This window comes from Procambarus clarkii, chromosome 23 (genome assembly GCF_040958095.1).
Source record: "Procambarus clarkii isolate CNS0578487 chromosome 23, FALCON_Pclarkii_2.0, whole genome shotgun sequence".
Taxonomy (NCBI): domain Eukaryota; kingdom Metazoa; phylum Arthropoda; class Malacostraca; order Decapoda; family Cambaridae; genus Procambarus; species Procambarus clarkii.
The window spans coordinates 17185253-17198679 of NC_091172.1; the positions used below are offsets into that span (position 1 = coordinate 17185253).

The 13427-nt window shown below is 48.6% G+C and overlaps 2 protein-coding genes across 2 annotated transcripts; one reads left to right on the top strand and one right to left on the bottom strand.

Annotated features, from left to right (window-relative positions):
• Window positions 1-913: 913 nt before the first annotated feature.
• LOC138367737 (uncharacterized) lies at window positions 914-4942 on the bottom strand. Its single transcript, XM_069329684.1, has 3 exons — window positions 4901-4942; window positions 3380-3519; window positions 914-1982 (listed from the first exon to the last, which is right to left on the bottom strand). Exons 1-3 carry the CDS (start codon window positions 4940-4942, stop codon window positions 914-916), a joined length of 1251 nt encoding a protein of 416 aa, XP_069185785.1.
• Window positions 4943-9032: 4090 nt separating this feature from the next.
• On the top strand, window positions 9033-10016 carry LOC123749833 (uncharacterized). Its single transcript, XM_045731959.2, has one exon. The coding sequence runs from the start codon at window positions 9033-9035 to the stop codon at window positions 10014-10016; it is 984 nt and encodes a 327-aa protein (XP_045587915.2).
• Window positions 10017-13427: the final 3411 nt, after the last annotated feature.

Consider the following 13427-nt stretch of genomic DNA (forward strand, 5'->3'; position numbering starts at 1 on the left):
GTCTCTCCTTCTCTACTGCGTTTCCTCCCTCTCGTGGTTTTCTCGACGGGAATAAAGAAAAAATCAGAAGTCATAAGATGGAAGAATGAGAATGCTGGAATGAAAAACGAGTGGATGAGGAATGAAGGAATAATACGAGAAGGAGGGATAATTCATAAGAAACTTAGCAATAAAGAAACACAAAAACAAAACATTCAATACCAAAACAATAAACGAGGAAGAACGAGAAATACAGCCGGAAAGGAAAGAAATAAAGAACGAAAAAGGGTAAAGAACACTGAATAAAAGGGAAAATATTTGGGGAGAGGAAGAGTAAAGTACGGGTGTAGAGGAAGTACAGAAGAGAGGAGGAGGGGGTGGGGAAGGGGAAGATAAGAGGCGAATAAATTGAAATGGAGAGAGAGAGGGAGGAAGTACGAAAGAGGGGAGAAGCGAAACTAACGATGAGAAAGAGTTATGTCGCACGGGAAGGTGTGGAAGTGAGAGAATAAGGAACTAGCACATAACGGAAGAAGGGGAGAACAGAATAGTAGATGAAGAGAAAACTGTGGAGGAACTAAGAGGAGAGAGAGAGAGAGAGGAGTGTTACTGTGACGGTCCCTGTGTTACAAGGTGACGGTCCCTCTGTTACAAGGTGACGGTCCCTGTGTTACAAGGTGACGGTCCTTGTGTTACAAGGTGACGGTCCCTCTGTTACAAGGTGACGGTCCCTGTGTTACAAGGTGACGGTCCCTGTGTTACAAGGTGACGGTCCCTCTGTTACAAGGTGACGGTCCCTGTGTTACAAGGTGACGGTCCCTGTATTACAAGGTGACGGTCCCTGTGTTACAAGGTGACGGTCCCTCTGTTACAAGGTGACGGTCCCTGTGTTACAAGGTGACGGTCCCTGTGTTACAAGGTGACGGTCCCTGTGTTACAAGGTGACGGTCCCTGTGTTAAAAGGTGACGGTCCCTGTGTTACAAGGTGACGGCCCGAGAGCCTAACGCAGTGCAGAGACTCATCCATCAGTGCCTGCTGCTGCTCCTGCGCCGCCCCCTGGCAGGCTATGGAAGGTCGCACTCCACCCAAAGCGTTTACAATACGGACTGTTGCTCTTGTGAATACCTGGAGCCTCCTGGTGACGTTGATGGGAGTGTGGAGCCTCCTGGTGACGTTGGTGGGAGTGTGGAGCCTCCTGGTGACGTTGGTGGGAGTGTGGAGCCTCCTGGTGACGTTGGTGGGAGTGTGGAGCCTCCTGGTGACGTTGATGGGGGGTGTGGAGCCTCCTGGTGACGTTGGTGGGAGTGTGGAGCCTCCTGGTGACGTTGGTGGGAGTGTGGAGCCTCCTGGTGACGTTGGTGGGAGTGTGGAGCCTCCTGGTGACGTTGGTGGGAGTGTGGAGCCTCCTGGTGACGTTGATGGGGGGGTGTGGAGCCTCCTGGTGACGTTGGTGGGAGTGTGGAGCCTCCTGGTGACGTTGGTGGGAGTGTGGAGCCTCCTGGTGACGTTGGTGGGAGTGTGGAGCCTCCTGGTGACGTTGGTGGGAGTGTGGAGCCTCCTGGTGACGTTGGTGGGAGTGTGGAGCCTCCTGGTGACGTTGGTGGGAGTGTGGAGCCTCCTGGTGACGTTGGTGGGAGTGTGGAGCCTCCTGGTGACGTTGGTGGGAGTGTGGAGCCTCCTGGTGGCGTTGATGGGAGTGTGGAGCCTCCTGGTGGCGTTGATGGGAGTGTGGAGCCTCCTGGTGGCGTTGATGGGAGTGTGGAGCCTCCTGGTGGCGTTGATGGGAGTGTGGAGCCTCCTGGCGGCGTTGATGGGGGGTGTGGAGCCTCCTGGTGGCGTTGATGGGAGTGTGGAGCCTCCTGGTGGCGTTGATGGGGGTGTGGAGCCTCCTGGTGACGTTGATGGGAGTGTGGAGCCTCCTGGTGGCGTTGATGGGAGTGTGGAGCCTCCTGGTGGCGTTGATGGGGGGTGTGGAGCCTCCTGGTGGCGTTGATGGGGCCCCCTGTCCTCAAGCACAGACTACAGTGGCTGTAGCCCCCCTGGCCTCAAGCACAGACTACAGTGGCTGTAGCCCCCTGGCCTCGAGCACAGACTACAGTGGCTGTAGTCTCCTGGCACAGACTACAGTGGCTGTAGCCCCCTGGCCTCGAGCACAGACTACAGTGGCTGTAGCCCCCTGGCCTCAAGCACAGACTACAGTGGCTGTAGCCCCCCCTGGCCTCAAGCACAGACTACAGTGGCTGTAGCCCCCCTGGCCTCAAGCACAGACTACAGTGGCTGTAGCCCCCCTGGCCTCAAGCACAGACTACAGTGGCTGTAGCCCCCTGGCCTTAAGCACAGACTACAGTGGCTGTAGCCCCCCTGGCCTCAAGCACAGACTACAGTGGCTGTAGCCCCCTGGCCTCAAGCACAGACTACAGTGGCTGTAGCCCCCTGTCCTCAAACACAGACTACAGTGGCTGTAGCCCCCTGGCCTTAAGCACAGACTACAGTGGCTGTAGCCCCCCTGGCCTCAAGCACAGACTACAGTGGCTGTAGCCCCCTGGCCTCAAGCACAGACTACAGTGGCTGTAGTCTCCTGGCACAGACTACAGTGGCTGTAGCCCCCTGGCCTCGAGCACAGACTACAGTGGCTGTAGCCCCCTGGCCTCAAGCACAGACTACAGTGGCTGTAGTCTCCTGGCACAGACTACAGTGGCTGTAGCCCCCTGGCCTCGAGCACAGACTACAGTGGCTGTAGCCCCCTGGCCTCAAGCACAGACTACAGTGGCTGTAGCCCCCCCTGGCCTCAAGCACAGACTACAGTGGCTGTAGCCCCCCTGGCCTCAAGCACAGACTACAGTGGCTGTAGCCCCCCTGGCCTCAAGCACAGACTACAGTGGCTGTAGCCCCCTGGCCTTAAGCACAGACTACAGTGGCTGTAGCCCCCCTGGCCTCAAGCACAGACTACAGTGGCTGTAGCCCCCTGGCCTCAAGCACAGACTACAGTGGCTGTAGCCCCCTGTCCTCAAACACAGACTACAGTGGCTGTAGCCCCCTGGCCTTAAGCACAGACTACAGTGGCTGTAGCCCCCCTGGCCTCAAGCACAGACTACAGTGGCTGTAGCCCCCTGGCCTCAAGCACAGACTACAGTGGCTGTAGCCCCCTGTCCTCAAACACAGACTACAGTGGCTGTAGCACCCTGGCCTCAAGCACAGACTACAGTGGCTGTAGCCCCCTGGCCTCAAGCACAGACTAAAGCACCTGGCTGCCTCCTGTTGTACCTGAGACGTGAAAAGAAAGGAAAATAGTTTGGTTGGTGTTCATTTTGGTAAGAAGTCGACCAGCAGGTCACCTGAGGCTCCACGAAGATTTCATAATAATGCGTTTTTCTTTTCATAATTTATCCTGCCACACACCGACCAAAAGCAGCAACAACCACAACAGCAGCAGCATCACCACCACCACCAGCAGCAGGAGCAGTAGCAGCAGCAGCAGGAGCAGTAGCAGCAGCAGCAGAGACAGCAGCAGCAGCAGCAGCAGCAGCAACATCATCACACTGGACTCAGTCGAGGTGATAATTGCAACTCTGAACACTGGGCAACAGTCACACCGAGGTGCTCATTATATATAACATCTGCATGTTACGATCCACCTTCCCTCACTCCACAACACCTGCATGTTAGGCTCCACGTTCCCTCACTCCACAACACCTGCATGTTAGGCTCCACCTTCCCTCACTCCACAACACCTGCATGTTAGGCTCCACCTTCCCTCACTCCACAACACCTGCATGTTAGGCTCCACGTTCCCTCACTCCACAACACCCGCATGTTAGGCTCCACGTTCCCTCACTCCACAACACCTGCATGTTAGGCTCCACGTTCCCTCACTCCACAACACCTGCATGTTAGGCTCCACGTTCCCTCACTCCACAACACCCGCATGTTAGACTCCACAACACCCGCATGTTAGGCTCCACCTTCCCTCACTCCACAACATACCAGCATTGACTTTTACTGGTATTGTACAGCCATAGATACACTGAATGCCCACTGCTGATCTAAAGTCCGAGGCAGTAAATTAGGGGCAGAAAGTCCGAGGCAGTAAATCAGAGGAAGTAAGTCAAAGGAAGTAAGTCATTGGCACTAAATCCGAAGCAGTTAAATAACATTCAGAAGCATATAGACAGCTTGACTGCTAGATCGTTAATATTGACTATATCATATACAAATTAGATGGAGCACTGCAGTGGTTTGGGCCGACGTGTCTTAAGGAAAACATTCCTTCGCCGCTGGATTATAGGCCAGAAAATATACAACCTCTGATATATTCGCAATTTTATGATATGATTAATATATGTAATTTTACCTGTAGCAAAAGCAAACCCAATCTGGCAATAAACCAACTACGCACAACTAATGATTTTAAAGCCTATTTGTCATAACAATAATAGAGATTCTAATTGTAATTAGATCTAAAATCTGTTATTAGGAGAGTAACTACTCTATCTCAGACAACCATTAGAATGATGGAAACTGCAGAGGACCTGTTATCCATACGAGGTTGCTCTTATTTATATCTACCCAAAAATACTTATATATATATATATATATATATATATATATATATATATATATATATATATATATATATATATATATATATATATATATATATATATATATATGTATGTATGTGTGTGTGTGTGTGTGTGTGTGTGTGTGTGTGTGTGTGTGTGTGTGTGTGTGTGTGTGTGTGTGTGTGTGTGTGTGTGTGTGTGTGTGTGTGTGTGTGTGTGTGTGTGTGTGTGTGTGTGTGTGTGTGTGTGTGTGTCTAACTTACGCTTGAAACAATCAAGTGATCCCGAGTCACTTGAGATGTTACTCGGTAATTTGTTTCATATATATCAATCATTTTACTTCGAAACCAGTATTTACCCAGGTCTTGCCTGAATCTGAACTTATCCAATTAAAATCCATTGTTTCGTGTTCTATTTAGTGTTCATATATTTAACACCTGATATAATATGAACTATAAACAAACATTCCTTTTACGAAGTTTAGCATATTTGTTCTCAAGTTAAACTTAATGTAAAATATATCAAACAGACTCTATAATGAGACATCTCCAAGCTGAAAAATACTGCAAGCTTCGACCTTTCCAAGCTGAGACATGTACCAAGCCTTCTCTAAAACTCGGTCTTTCCAAGCTTCGAGACACTCACGTCCTTCTCTAATGAAAGAGTAATTCAAGCTGAGAAGAGTCGCAACTTTTGTTTAAGGTAAGGTATGCTTACCGAGACCTATTCATGCCCCTTTTTAATGTAAGTCACATCAAGCCTCTATCTAATGTAAGCCGCATCAAGCCTCTTTCTAATGTAAGCCATATCAAGCCCCTTTCTAATGTAAGCCACATCAAGCCCCATTCTAATGTAAGCCACATCAAGCCTCTTTCTAATGTAAGCCACATCAAGCCTCTTTCTAATGTAAGCCACATCAAGCCTCTTTCTAATGTAAGCCACATCAAGCCCCCTATCTAATGTAAGCCACATCAAGCCATATTCTAATGTAAGCCACATCACGCCCCATCCTCATGTAAGCCACATCAAGCCTCTTTCTAATGTAAGCCACATCAAGCCCCCTATCTAATGTAAGCCACATCAAGCCATATTCTAATGTAAGCTACATCAAGCCCCATCCTCATGTAAGCCACATCAAGCCCCCTACCTAATGTAAGCCACATCAAGCCCCATTCTAATGTAAGCCACATCAAGCCCCCTATCTAATGTAAGCCACATTAAGCTTCCTATCTAATGTAAGCCACATCAAGCCCCATTCTAATGTAAGCCACATCAAGCCCCATTCAAATGTAAGTCACATCAAGCCCCCTATCTAATGTAAGCCACATCAAGCCCCATTCTAATGTAAGCCACATCAAGCCCCTTTCTAATATAAGTCATATCAAGTCCCATTCTAATGTAAGTCATATCAAGTCCGTTCCCAAATCTTGACACTCCTGAAAAGTACAATTATTTTGCCTGGCCACAAACCTAAGCCTAACCTCCTAACGGTCGAAAAGACGCGGAGTCTATTTAACGCTTAGAAAACGAAAATTTTACCATTTTACTAAAAATTACACAATTTCGACGTTGTAGTCGGTTGCGTTTATCATAGTTGAACTTAACCTACGAACCAACATATATGTTTTACTTGTTCAGGGCAGTTTAAGCTGATATGTTTGCAGTCAAATATTCCAGCAATACTTATAAACATTTTTACCAATTAGATATAGAAACCCAAGAATTTCAACTCTCTTTTATTTAACTTTGTCATTCAGAAGTTTTGCAGACAAACTACTCTAAGAATACTTTTACCAGGAGTTTGCAGTCCAAACTTCGAAGATAAAGTGATAAGATTAGTTTTACATAAGTTGGGAGAGTTGAGGGAATTTTATCGGGATGGTGTGGCAGGCCTGGCTGGCAGGGGTGAGAGTTTACACCTAGTTCATAACTTTCTGTGTTTCACTGCTGAACGGAACCTCTCTGTCTTTCTCTGTGTGTCTCTGTATCTCTCGCTCTCTCTCTCTGTCTCTGTCTGTCTGTCTCTCTCTCTCTCTCTCTCTCTATCTATCTGAAAGTATGCCTCACGAGGATAAAATATGCCCCAGAAGGATACAATATGCCCCAGAAGGATAAAATTTGCCTCAGGTAGATAAAATATGCCCCAAGAGAATAAAATATGACCCAAGAGGATAAAATATCACTTAGGAGGATAAAATATGACCCGGGAGAATAAAGTGTATATAAACATAAAACTGTTAAATAATGTGATACCTTACCAAACCTGTTAGATATAAAGCGATTATTGCCCACCACCACGAAACTGTACCCCAAGATATAACCTATTTTGTAAATGTAAACTGTGAATTACTTCTTAATCTCTCAATTTACACATATATATATATATATATATATATATATATATATATATATATATATATATATATATATATATATATATATATATATATATATATATATATATATATATACCCCACCCCCCACCTCCCGCACATCCATCATTCCCCACCCTTTCCCTCTTAACTCCCCTTCCTTCTCCCTTACTTCTCCTTATCTCTTCATCCCTTACAATTCACCTCTCTTCATCATTCTACCCTTCCATCACACCTCTCCTGGCTCCCATTCCCTTCCCTCTCCCCTCCCTTCATAACCCTACGCTGGTATGATCAAGCATTATGTATGCATTGCTGATGCTGACCCCCCCCTTTCTCCTCCCCCCCCCCTCTTCGGGCATTAACAAGGGGTTCAGAGTTGGTTATGACAGTCACAGTGCCCCGGGACAGTCACAGTGCCCCGGGACAGTCACAGTGCCCCGGGACAGTCACAGCGCCCTGGGACAGTCACAGTGCCCCGGGACAGTCACAGCGCCCCGGGACAGTCACAGTGCCCCGGGACAGTCACAGCGCCCCGGGACAGTCACAGCGCCCCGGGACAGTCACAGTGCCCCGGGACAGTCACAGTGCCCCGGGACAGTCACAGTGCCCCGGGACAGTCACAGCGCCCCGGGACAGTCACAGTGCCCCGGGACAGTCACAGTGCCCCGGGACAGTCACAGTGCCCCGGGACAGTCACAGTGCCCCGGGACAGTCACAGTGCCCCGGGACAGTCACAGTGCCCCGGGACAGTCACAGCGCCCCGGGACAGTCACAGTGCCCCGGGACAGTCACAGTGCCCCGGGACAGTCACAGCGCCCCGGGACAGTCACAGCGCCCCGGGACAGTCACAGCGCCCCGGGACAGTCACAGCGCCCCGGGACAGTCACAGCGCCTCGGGACAGTCACAGCGCCCCGGGACAGTCACAGCGCCCCGGGACAGTCACAGCGCCCCGGGACAGTCACAGCGCCCCGGGACAGTCACAGCGCCCCGGGACAGTCACAGCGCCCCGGGACAGTCACAGCGCCCCGGGACAGTCACAGTGCCCCGGGACAGTCACAGCGCCCCGGGACAGTCACAGTGCCCCGGGACAGTCACAGCGCCCCGGGACAGTCACAGTGCCCCGGGACAGTCACAGTGCCCCGGGACAGTCACAGTGCCCCGGGACAGTCACAGTGCCCCGGGACAGTCACAGTGCCCCGGGACAGTCATAGCGTCTCGGGACCGTCACAGTGCCCCGGGACAGTCACAGTGCCCCGGGACAGTCACAGCGCCCCGGGACAGTCACAGCCACTGTGGAAACTTCCCGTTTATTTCCTTCGGTTACGTTGGTGGTCTTCACAGTGTGTTTTATATGGTGTCAATATAACTAGATAGCTTTTGTGTGGCCCGTGTATGACTGGCTTCTATGAGATTGGCTTGTGTGAGATTGGCTTGTGTTGGCGTGGCTTGTGTTGGCGTGGCTTGTGTGGGTGTGGCTTGTGTGGGTGTGACTTGCGTGGGTGTGGCTTGTGTGGGCGTGACTCGCGTGGGTGGGGCTTGTCTGGGTGTGGGGTGTGGCGGCTGTAGGTGGAGATGTGGGTGTTTAATATGACAAATGCCCAAAACAGCCTGTCTATACAGGCTGTAGAGGCCAGCCTGTATAGGCAGGCTGTTGGCCCACTCTGCTAGAATCCGTCTACCCCCTCTCTGGCCGCCTATATGTCAACATCTACATTCAGTAATCCTAGACATATTAATAGGACGACATTTACCTTGGGTAGATAGGAATCACAAGAAAAATATGTGAATACTATTGTTTTACATTTTCTCTCTCTCTCTCTCTCTCTCTCTCTCTCTCTCTCTCTCTCTCTCTCTCTCTCTCTCTCTCTCTCTCTCTCTCTCTCTCTCTCTCTCTCTCTCTCTCTCTCTCTCTCTCTCTCTCTCTCTCTTTCTCTCTCTCTCTCTCTCTCTCTCTCTCTCTCTCTCTCTCTCTCTCTCTCTCTCTCTCTCTCTCTCTCTCTCTCTCTCTCTCTCTCTCTCTCTCTCTCTCTCTCTCTCTCTCTCTCTCTCTCTCTCTCTCTCTCTCTCTCCAAAATGGGATCGTTGTGCTGGAGGCAATAACATATGCAGAACCAATGCATAGGAATGTATACAATATCCCGTCGAGGTATCCCAGGGCCGGTCAGAAATATGCAGGACTAAAGGAGGACAAGTCAGCAGCAGGGAGAGGACAAGTCAGCAGCAGGGACAGGACAAGTCAGCAGCAGGGACAGGACAAGACAGCAGCAAGGACAGGACAAGACAGCAGCAAGGACAGGACAAGTCAGCAGCAGGGACAGGACAAGTCAGCAGCAGGGACAGGACAAGACAGCAGCAAGGACAGGACAAGACAGCAGCAAGGACAGGACAAGACAGCAGCAAGGACAGGACAAGACAGCAGCAAGGACAGGACAAGACAGCAGCAAGGACAGGACAAGTCAGCAGCAAGGACAGGACAAGACAGCAGCAAGGACAGAACAAGACAGCAGCAAGGACATGACAAGACAGCAGCAAGGACAGGACAAGACAGCAGCAAGGACAGGACAAGACAGCAGCAAGGACAGGACAAGACAGCAGCAAGGACAGGACAAGTCAGCAGCAGGGACAGGACAAGTCAGCAGCAGGGACAGGACAAGACAGCAGCAAGGACAGGACAAGACAGCAGCAAGGACAGGACAAGACAGCAGCAAGGACAGGACAAGACAGCAGCAAGGACAGGACAAGACAGCAGCAAGGACAGGACAAGACAGCAGCAAGGACAGGACAAGACAGCAGCAAGGACAGGACAAGACAGCAGCAAGGACAGAACAAGACAGCAGCAAGGACAGGACAAGACAGCAGCAAGGACAGGACAAGACAGCAGCAAGGACAGGACAAGACAGCAGCAAGGACAGGACAAGACAGCAGCAAGGACAGAACAAGACAGCAGCAAGGACATGACAAGACAGCAGCAAGGACAGGACAAGACAGCAGCAAGGACAGGACAAGACAGCAGCAAGGACAGGACAATTCATCAGCAAGGAAAGAGCAAGGATGAATATGGAGGGGTCAAGGAGAGGCCAGGGGGCAAAAATGGGTAAAGTCGTGGGCACTCAGAGCCACCACTACACCTTCACACGTAGTTGATCTACAAGGGCAAGTATGCATGGGTCTCTGAATGGAACTCTAGAATCTACACGATTCTCTACGTGGGCCTCTATAAGAGTTGAAATTGCCCTCCAGATAACAGTGAGGGGGACAACTGACAACCCCACTGGGAGCCTCACAGAACCTTACCTAACTGCTTTGGAATGTTACCTCCATCTGTCTCAATCTTTCTGGCCAGTTCTCTATCCTCGTTTTCTCCCTGAATGTCTCTGTCAGTCTCTGTATATCTCTATCAGTGCAGATTTTACGTTTTTTTTCGCATAGTTGATAATAATAATACATACTCCTTTATGTTACAGAGTTTACTGAGGGAACCTCTGCTGCACCAGGTTACTATAGGAAGAGGGCTTGTGTCGGGGGCTTGCTCCTATATCCCTGTAAGTGTCGACTGAGAGATTGCCATGGAGGCTCTTGAACTGCTTGGCACGAAGCCTCTGCTTTGGCTCTTGAACGAGCTCTGACGAAGAGCCAGAGCTCTTCGTCTATTCCTGACGTGGTAACACTGAGCGTAAGATATAGGTAAGATACATTGGAAGTTACTACACAGCCATATACACAACAGAATGACAGTGAAGAGTGCGAGGTAGGAGAGGCGGCCATACAAGAAATGACAAGGATACCAGCTTCCAGGGAATGTTCACGACACAGCCCGGGGAGCTCCCAGTGCTAGACGAAGACTTGAACCAGGTCGAGAGATTGAAAACTACTAAGACAACAGAGGCAGTAGAGAGACAACTAGCATCACTAGATGAAACAACAGTTGACCAGACCAGGCCTTTGCTCTTATGGGAGACCCACGTCTTTTCGGTCATTTTGGTACAAAGGCAGCATAGGGTAATGAGGAGTAGAGATGCCATAGGCACAATCAAAGAACACTGTATGAATATCAGAGGTCCACATCCATCCAATAGTCCCCCAGCAAGCACAAGAAATATTGCCATCACAAAAGTGGCTTTCTTCTAGAAAAAAAGGAGATACGTTCATGCAAGGAGCGTTGGACCATTAGGGATGTAGTGGATCTGTCGACCTACAGGCCACTTTATGTAAGTCTGCTGGACCAAGTTAGCACAAACCAAGCGGGCTTGCAGGGTAGAAGCACTCCCAGAACCCGCTACTGGTATGATACCTGGAGTTGCGACATTCGCACTACTCTAAGTTCATCTAGTGTAGTCAAGACATAACGATTTCCTCATGCTGGCGATATTGCTTCTACAAAGGGATTAGCCACAGCAGCTGCCTCCAGGCGACTGTATTGTCTCTCTGCTGCTCCAGTCTTAACTTATTGATTCATGCAACCTTGACTTGAAGTTTTATATGTTGGATAAGTTGTCCTTCAGAGCAGCAATCTGCGTGGGTCCAATCTCAGCGAAAGCAGGTACCTGAGTGAAGTTCCTGGGCCAGCGGAGTCAATCCCGATGCTTACAGAGATAGGGCTCCAGCATGCTGATTGGCTGAGGAATTTCATCTCCGGTATTTTGGCCAATAATATAATGTCAAGGGACGCTCCCTCCTGGTTGGTAGAGACGGTCGTGTGACACGGTCACGGGACATTCTACAGAGATGGAAAAAGCAATATGGTAACACTCACAAGAATCACAAAGAAACATCAACATAGAGAATAACAAAATCCTGTGAAGGGACCCTCGTCATTGTCCTTCCGAGTGAGAACGAGAGGACGCAAAACAGAACGAGGGGACACCAAACAGAACGAGGGGACACCCAACAACGAGGGGACACCAAACAGAACGAGGGGACACCAAACAGAACGAGGGGACACCAAACAGAACGAGGGGACACCAAACAGAACGAGAGGACGCAAAACAGAACGAGGGGACACCAAACAGAACGAGGGGACACCAAACAGAACGAGGGGACACCAAACAGAACGAGGGGACACCAAACAGAACGAGGGGACACCAAACAGAACGAGAGGACGCAAAACAGAACGAGGGGACACCAAACAGAACGAGGGGACACCAAACAGAACGAGGGGACACCAAACAGAACGAGGGGACACCAAACAGAACGAGAGGACGCAAAACAGAACGAGGGGACACCAAACAGAAAGAGAGGACAGATTCAACTTGGAAACAAAGATGAGCCAGAAACATCTGTAGAAAAATATTCAAATAAAGTGAAGAGGCAAACAAGTGGCATAAAAGATATCGGAAGTGCTAGAAGCCCCCTAAACTTAGGTGGCACCTAAAATTAGGTGGCACCTAAACTTAGGTGGCTCCATCAAGGAACTTATAATCTCTTCCCACAACCAAACCATCACCAGAGAAATCTTAGCATACAACACAGAAATCATCGATAGATACAGCGATAGCAGGCGGCTTGACATCTGCGAGGCTCTACACATCAAGAAGTCAACACCAGCAATCAACAGCCAATTAATGCACAACTATATTCTACCGATTTCAAGACTCCGCTCCAATATAGAAGCATCAAGAAATATGGGCCAATAGGCCTTCTGCAATTACTTCCATTCTTACCTTCAATACCCATTGTTTCGTGTTCTATTTTGTGTTGAAAGTTTTGTTCACCTCATCCAAAACTGTTGTAACATATCACCTCACCCAAAATGCGGGTATAAAATGAAAAATGAAAGCTGTTTAAATCATAGCATAAGTAAGAACTCTGTTTAGTGTTTGCAGTTAATAGTTGTGTGTGTGAAAACTAAAAGTCTTTGAAAATGTAATAAGTTATTACGAAACGCGTTCAAGTGTCGCGTCAGACTAGAAATGAAAATGAATTTTGGAGAATTGATTTTTCAATTACCACCAACAGTGAAAAGAAACATAAGAAAGATCGAGAAAATTCGTGTTAGAATTATTAATCTTACTTTTTCGGTTATATTTAATAATATATGTCTACAGGAAAGACTGCTACCAAAATATATATATATATATATATATATATATATATATATATATATATATATATATATATATATATATATATATATATATATATATATATAACCGCGAGAAAGACAGGCAGAATGCAAAGTCCGGCGGACATATTCTGTTATGTTGACTGAAAATACAAGCCAGTTGAGGTGTTTCAATCCCTGCAGGTTAAAATATGTAATATCTTGCGCAGTAGGACGCCCGGGTACATGGACGCTCTGTATTCTTCACTGTGTCTCGCTTGATTTATCTCTGTGTCTTGTTAATAATTTGGTGTTTGTGTCTGCCGGTCTGTCTTTCTGACTGCATTGATGGCTGCATTTTTCGGTATGGATTTGGCTGTGTTTATATTTTTGTGTGTCTTTTTCAATGTGTCTTTCTGTCTGGTTTCTTTTTTGTGTTTGTCTTCTTTCTATTAGTTTTTTTCGTCTC